We start from the raw sequence: 7,500 nt of genomic DNA, 5'->3' as shown, positions 1-7,500 counted from the left end.
ACTACGTTGTCCAGGTGCTCTGCTCCCCAGCTCAGTCTGAACGACGCCTTCTCATTCTCTCTGGACAGAGACGACACCTGCTGACCAACACACAACGGTACACAACTACATCTGGAGCTGGACTTCAATAGAAACATCAACAGGTGTATTTATATAGGCGAGTATACAGGTGTGTTAAGGTTTCTACAGGTGTGTTAAGGTTTCTACAGGTGTGTTAAGGTTTCTACAGGTGTGTTAAGGTTTCTACAGGTGTGTGTAAGGGTTTGTATGTGTGTAAAGGTGTGTAAAGGTGTGTGTAAAGGTGTATACAGGTGTGTAAAGGTGTGTAAAGGTGTGTGTAAAGGTGTGTAAAGGTGTGTAAAGGTGTATACAGGTGTGTAAAGGTGTGTAAAGGTGTGTGTAAAGGTGTGTAAAGGTGTGTAACGGTGTGTAACGGTATGTAACGGTGTGTAAATGTGTGTAAAGGTGTGTAAAGGTGTGTAACGGTGTGTAAAGGTGTGTAACGGTGTGTAACGGTATGTAACGGTGTGTAAATGTGTGTAAAGGTGTGTAAAGGTGTGTAAAGGTGTGTAAAGGTGTGTAACGGTGTGTAACGGTATGTAACGGTGTGTAAATGTGTGTAAAGGTGTGTAAAGGTGTGTAACGGTGTGTAACGGTATGTAACGGTGTGTAAATGTGTGTAAAGGTGTGTAAAGGTGTGTAAAGGTGTGTAAAAGTGTATACAGGTGTGTAAAGGTGTGTAAAGGTGTGTGTAAAGGTGTATACAGGTGTGTAAAGGTGTGTAAAGGTGTGTAAAGGTGTATACAGGTGTGTAAAGGTGTGTAAAGGTGTGTAAAGGTGTGTAAAGGTGTGTAAAAGTGTAATGACCTGGTGGCTGGTGATCATGTCTTCTATCAGGACTCCATCTCTCTGGTGGATAGGGGTCTGGTTGGACCTGGAGACATGGACAGTACATCACACATCAACACAGTGATAGGGGTCTGGTGGGACCTGGAGACATGGACCCACCAGACCTGGTGTGTCTGTCCTTCTGTCAGTGTGTGTGTGTGTGTGTGTGTGTGTGTGTGTGTGTCTGTCCTTCTGTCAGTTTGTGTATGTGTGTCACAGGAGGTTGGTGGCACCTTAACTGGGGAGGACGGGCTCGTGGTAATGGCTGGAGCAGAATTAGTGGAACGGTATCAGGCGTTGATGACATTCCAATCGCTCCGTTCCAGTCATTATTATGAGCCGTCCTCCCCTCAGCAGCCTCCTCTGGTGACTGTGTATGTGTTTGTGCGAGTGTGTGTGTGTGCATGTGTCACCTGTCCAGGTTGTGGCTCATGTAGTTGAATCCGTCCAGGTATTGTCCAGGTAGAGAGTCGTCTCCCAGCTCCCTCAGATCCTCAGCTCTCAGGTACTCCCCTCCGTCACCTGTCATAGTGTCCTCACCTGGGGGGGAGAGGAGAGGAGAAGGGGGGAGAGGAGGGGGAGGGGGAGGAGAGGAGAAGGGGAGAGGAGGGGGAGGGGGGAAGAGGAGAAGGGGAGAGGAGGGGGAGGGGAGGAGAGGAGAGGAGCAGGGGAGGAGGGGAGGGAGGGAGGGAGGAGGGGAAGGGGGAGGGGAGGAGGGAGAGGGAGGGGAGGATAGGAGAAGGAGAGGAGGAGGGGGGAAGAGGGGGGAGAAGTTAGTAATCTCTTAAGTCATCTCTTAAAAGGTGAAGGTTAGTCATCTCTTAAAAGGTGAAGTTAGTCATCTCTGAAAAGGTGAAGTTAGTCATCTCTTAAAAGGTGAAGTTAGTCATCTCTGAAAAGGTGAAGTTAGTAATCTCTTAAAAGGTGAAGTTAGTCATCTCTGAAAAGGTGAAGTTAGTCATCTCTTAAAAGGTGAAGTTAGTCATCTCTGAAAAGGTGAAGTTAGTCATCTCTTAAAAGGTGAAGTTAGTCATCTCTGAAAAGGTGAAGTTAGTCATCTCTTAAAAGGTGAAGTTAGTCATCTCTGAAAAGGTGAAGTTAGTCATCTTTTAAAAGGTGAAGTTAGTCATCTCTGAAAAGGTGAAGTTAGTCATCTCTTAAAAGGTGAAGTTAGTCATCTCTGAAAAGGTGAAGTTAGTCATCTTTTAAAAGGTGAAGTTAGTCATCTCTGAAAAAGTATTGTCGCTTGGTTCCTTCATCTGATCTATAGGCTTTTCATCAAAGTATCCTATTTAGCATTGATAACCAAATATCATCTTAGTGACTGTTCAAACAATAGTGTAGCCTTAAAGAATCCCCCCAGAATGTATTTTTTTTAGAAGTGATAACGTTATTCTAGGCTAAAGCAAAAATGATGATGTGATGGAATTTTTCTACGTTGGTGTTTTTCTATCTACCCATTTCTATGTTCTATGTTTTGTGTTTTTCTATAAACCAATTTCTATGTTTTAATGTTTTGTGTTTTTCGATAAACTGATGTCTGTGTTCATGCTCTGTGTTCATGCAAGTGACTGACTGAACAAACCCTCACTATCAGTAGCTGCAATTTGGCAGTACGCCCAGACCTTTTGTTTTGAGAACGAAAGATATCTCAGTTTCAAGGTCTCAGCTTAGAGAGAAGAAGCCTCGTGAGGTATTGGCCTGTCACATGTTATGCACCAGTATTGGTCGGTCACGTGAACGAAGCAAACGTTAATGATTAATGAATTATGAATGACCTAAATCATACAAAAAAATGACTTGTCTGCAGTATATAAGAGAACTAACGGGACTGCCCCGTGAGACCTCCTGACAGACGTTCACTATTGGTGCATTATAGTCGGTTGGAACCTCTCCAGCGCGCAATAAAGGATTGACTTTGATCGTCCCTGTGAAAGAATTTCCACAACAATGACATTCTATTTTTAGCTGATATGGGAGAGAATACATTGAAGCAGCAATATCAAATCCGCATAAAGGTTGTAGGTTACACTGACAGGTAACAGGAATATTTACCAGGGCATGTTATTTAATTATAAATCTGATTATTTAACTTGGAGATGTTGGGAAGCTAAAAGGCTAACTAGCGTTCAGTGTTTAGCCAACTTGGAGATGTGGGAACTAAAAGGCTAGCTAGCTTTCAGTGTTTAGCCAACTTGGAGATGTGGGAACTAAAAGGCTAGCTAGCTTTCAGTGTTTAGCCAACTTGGAGATGTTGGAATTAAAAGGCTAGCTAGCTTTTAGTGTTTCACCAACTTGCTAGCAAGGGAAGACAAGAGACTCTTCTTTTGCTTTCACAACAAATGAGAAGACAACAAGAATCCACCCAAAAAGGTATTTTATTTAGAAGTAATGACTAGTGATTACAGGCTATTGTGAAATGATAGAACCTGCTGTAGCCAACTAGCTAGCCATGGGATCTGTTTCTATGTGACCAAAATATGTTATATTAGCTGATATGGGGATTAATACACAAACAGCATACCAGACACCAGACGTAGGGCTTTAGGGTTAGGTCTGTCTCACTACACTTCACACCAGACGTAGGGCTTTAGGGTTAGGTCTGTCTCACTACACTTCACACCAGACGTAGGGCGTTAGGGTTAGGTCTGTCTCACTACACTTCACACCAGACGTAGGGCGTTAGGGTTAGGTCTGTCTCACTACACTTCACACCAGACGTAGGGCTTTAGGGTTAGATCTGTATCAGTACCTTCTACATCCACAGACATCTCAGTATACGGCTCGTCCTCCATTTGCCTCAGAGCTACAAAACACACTGCTGTCAGAACTACGTTACCCACAACATACTGCTGTCAGAACAACATTACAGAGAACATCCTGCTGTCAGAACTACATTACCCACAATACACTGCTGTCAGAATGTCAGAGCTAGAGCTACATAACTACATTACCCACAACACACTGCTATCAGAACTACATTACAAAGAACATCCTACTGTCAGAACTACATGACCCACAACACACTGCTATCAAAACTACATTACCCACAACACACTGCTATCAGAACTACTTTACCCACAACACACTGCTGTCAGCACTAGAGCTGCAGAACTACATTACCCAAAACAAATTATATTATTGCCCACAACACACTTTTGCAAACACCAGAACTACATTACCCACAACACACTGCTGTCAGCACTAGAGCTGCAGAACTACATTACCCAAAACACACTGCTATCTGAACTACATTACCCACAACACACTGCTGTCAGCACTAGAGCTGCATAACTACATTACCCAAAACACATTATATTATGGCCCACAACACACTGTTGCAAACAACAGAACTACATTACCAACAACACACTGCTGTCAGCACTAGAGCTGCAGAACTACATTTCCCAAAACACACTGCTATCAGAACTACATTACCCACAACACACTGCTGTCAGCACTAGAGCTGCAGAACTACATTACCCAAAACACATTATATTATTGCCCACAACACACTGTTGCAAACACCAGAACTACATTAACCACAACACACTGCTGAAAGAATACTCCAAAACTGCATGAAATCGTGTCTTTAATGAATACCTGGGATAGGATAAAGTAATCCTTTTCCCCCCCCTTATCCTACCCCCCACCCCCCCCCCCCCAAAAAAAAAAATTATTGTAAAGTGGTTATCCCACTGGCTATAAGGTGAATGCACCTATTTGTAAGTGGCTCTGGATAAGAGCGTCTGCTAAATGACGTAAATGTAAATGTAAATTACCCTGGACAGAACTGCTAGAACTCCATTACCAGATTCAGACTACAGTAACATGGATCTTAATGTGCTGAAATTCACCCTCCTTTGCTGTGAATTACCTGCTGATTGGCTTGTTTGGTTGTTTTATTGATATATTTATCTCTGTTAGTGTATACCTCTGTTGTCTGTAAAGTCTATTGTCTGTCTCAATCAGAGTATTTATTTACACTACCGTTCAAAAGTTTGGGGTCACTTAGAAATGTCTTTGTTTTCAATAGAAAAGCAAATTTTTTGTCCATTAAAATAACCTCAAATTGATCAGAAATACAGTGTAGACATGGTTAATGTTGTAAATGGCTATTGTAGCTGGAAACGGTGAAGAGGCGACTCCGGGATGCTGACCTTCTAGGCAGAGTTCCAAAGAAAAAGCCATATCTCAGACTGGCCAATAAAAATAAAAGAGTCGCCTCTTCACTGTTGACGTTAGGACTGGTGTTTTGCGGGTACTATTTAATGAAGCTGCCAGTTAAGGACCTGTGAGGCGTCTGTTTCTCAAACCTCTTGCTCAGTTGTGCACCGGGGCCTCCCACTCCTCTTTCTATTCTGGTTAGAACCAGTTTGCGCTGTTCTGTGAAGGGAGTAGTACACAGCGTTGTACGAGATCTTCAGTTTCTTGGCAAATTTCTCGCATGGAATAGCCTTCATTTCTCAGAACAAGAATAGACTGACGAGTTTCAGAAGAAAGTTATTTGTTTCTGGCCATTTTGATCCTGTAATCGAACCCACAATTACTGATGCTCCAAATACTCAACTAGTCTCAAGAAGGCCAGTTTGATTGCTTCTTTAATCAGCACAACAGCTAACATAATTGCAAAAGGGTTTTCTAATGATCAATTAGCCTTTTAAAATGATCAACTTGGATTAGCAAACACAACGTGCCATTGGAACACAGGACTGATGGTTGCTGATAATGGGCCTCTGTACGCCTGTGTAGATATTCCATGAAAAATTCAGCCGTTTCCAGCTACAATAGCCATTTACAACATTAACAATGTCTACACTGTATTTCTGATCAATTTGATGTTATTTTAATGGACAAAAAAAAAGCTTTTCTTTTGAAAACAAGGACATTTCTAAGTGACGCCAAACTTTTGAACGGTAGTGTATATCTACTAAAATAAAAAGGAACTCACCCTCCTCATCGGACACGTCCAGTATCTCCGTCATGGTCTCTGGAACATTCATCTTGTGTTTCTCTGATGTCACCGTCTGTCAGCACAGGGATTCAGCCAATCACAGCCAGGGAAAAACAAAAAGAGAACAAAGAAACAGCCCATGAGAATCAGAGTGAAGTAATGGACGGAACAGACTGGTGCTGTGGTGAAGGACAGAGGACCATGTTGATCCCTACTGATCTAACAGACTGGTGCTGTGGTGGAAGGAGACAGAGGACCATGTTGATCCCTACTGATCTAACAGACTGGTGCTGTGGTGGAAGGAGACAGAGGACCATGTTGATCCCTACTGATCTAACAGACTGGTGCTGTGGTGGAAGGAGACAGAGGACCATGTTGATCCCTACTGATCTAACAGACTGGTGCTGTGGTGGAAGGAGACAGAGGACCATGTTGATCCCTACTGATCTAACAGACTGGTGCTGTGGTGAAGGACAGAGGACCATGTTGATCCCTACTGATCTAACAGATTGGTGCTGTGGTGAAGGACAGAGGACCATGTTGATCCCTACTGATCTAACAGACTGGTGCTGTGGTGGAGGACAGAGGACCATGTTGATCCCTACTGATCTAACAGACTGGTGCTGTGGTGGAAGGAGACAGAGGACCATGTTGATCCCTACTGATCTAACAGACTGGTGCTGTGGTGGAGGACAGAGGACCATGTTGATCCCTACTGATCTAACAGACTGGTGCTGTGGTGGAAGGAGACAGAGGACCATGTTGATCCCTACTGATCTAACAGACTGGTGCTGTGGTGAAAGGAGACAGAGGAACATGTTGATCCCTACTGATCTAACAGACTGGTGCTGTGGTGGAAGGAGACAGAGGACCATGTTGATCCCTACTGATCTAACAGACTGGTGCTGTGGTGAAGGACAGAGGACCATGTTGATCCCTACTGATCTAACAGACTGGTGCTGTGGTGGAAGGAGACAGAGGACCATGTTGATCCCTACTGATCTAACAGACTGGTGCTGTGGTGAAAGGAGACAGAGGACCATGTTGATCTCTACTGATCTAACAGACTGGTGCTGTGGTGGAAGGAGACAGAAGACCATGTTGATCCCTACTGATCTAACAGACTGGTGCTGTGGTGGAAGGAGACAGAGGACCATGTTGATCCCTACTGATCTAACAGACTGGTGCTGTGGTGGAAGGAGACAGAGGACCATGTTGATCCCTACTGATCTAACAGACTGGTGCTGTGGTGAAGGACAGAGGACCATGTTGATCCCTACTGATCTAACAGACTGGTGCTGTGGTGGAAGGAGACAGAGGACCATGTTGATCCCTACTGATCTAACAGACTGGTGCTGTGGTGGAAGGAGACAGAGGACCATGTTGATCCCTACTGATCTAACAGACTGGTGCTGTGGTGGAGGACAGAGGACCATGTTGATCCCTACTGATCTAACAGACTGGTGCTGTGGTGAAGGACAGAGGACCATGTTGATCCCTACTGATCTAACAGACTGGTGCTGTGGTGAAGGACAGAGGACCATGTTGATCCCTATTGATCTAACAGACTGGTGCTGCGGTGGAGGACAGAGGACCATGTTGATCCCTACACACTGATCTAAGGTCAGTTTTCCCTGCTAAATGGTTAAGGTTAGGAT

At 44.0% G+C, this 7,500-nt stretch overlaps 1 protein-coding gene across 1 annotated transcript in view; it reads right to left on the bottom strand.

The window, feature by feature from the left end:
- Positions 1 to 7,500, bottom strand: part of LOC121564115 (ankyrin-2-like) — a gene marked incomplete at its 3' end in the record, with an annotated part of 144,612 nt that overhangs the window by 51,507 nt on the left and 85,605 nt on the right. Inside the window, exons 24-28 of the mRNA XM_045216174.1 lie at positions 5,840 to 5,915; positions 3,641 to 3,694; positions 1,302 to 1,428; positions 868 to 934; positions 1 to 77 (exon numbers count right to left, since the gene is read on the bottom strand). The exon at positions 1 to 77 is cut by the window's left edge and continues 27 nt beyond it. Coding sequence (XP_045072109.1) covers positions 1 to 77; positions 868 to 934; positions 1,302 to 1,428; positions 3,641 to 3,694; positions 5,840 to 5,915 — 401 coding nt within the window. The remainder of the gene's footprint in view (positions 78 to 867; positions 935 to 1,301; positions 1,429 to 3,640; positions 3,695 to 5,839; positions 5,916 to 7,500) is intronic.

This window comes from Coregonus clupeaformis, unplaced genomic scaffold (genome assembly GCF_020615455.1).
Source record: "Coregonus clupeaformis isolate EN_2021a unplaced genomic scaffold, ASM2061545v1 scaf0625, whole genome shotgun sequence".
NCBI lineage: Eukaryota > Metazoa > Chordata > Actinopteri > Salmoniformes > Salmonidae > Coregonus > Coregonus clupeaformis.
This window is presented reverse-complemented; position numbering and strand designations above follow the sequence as displayed.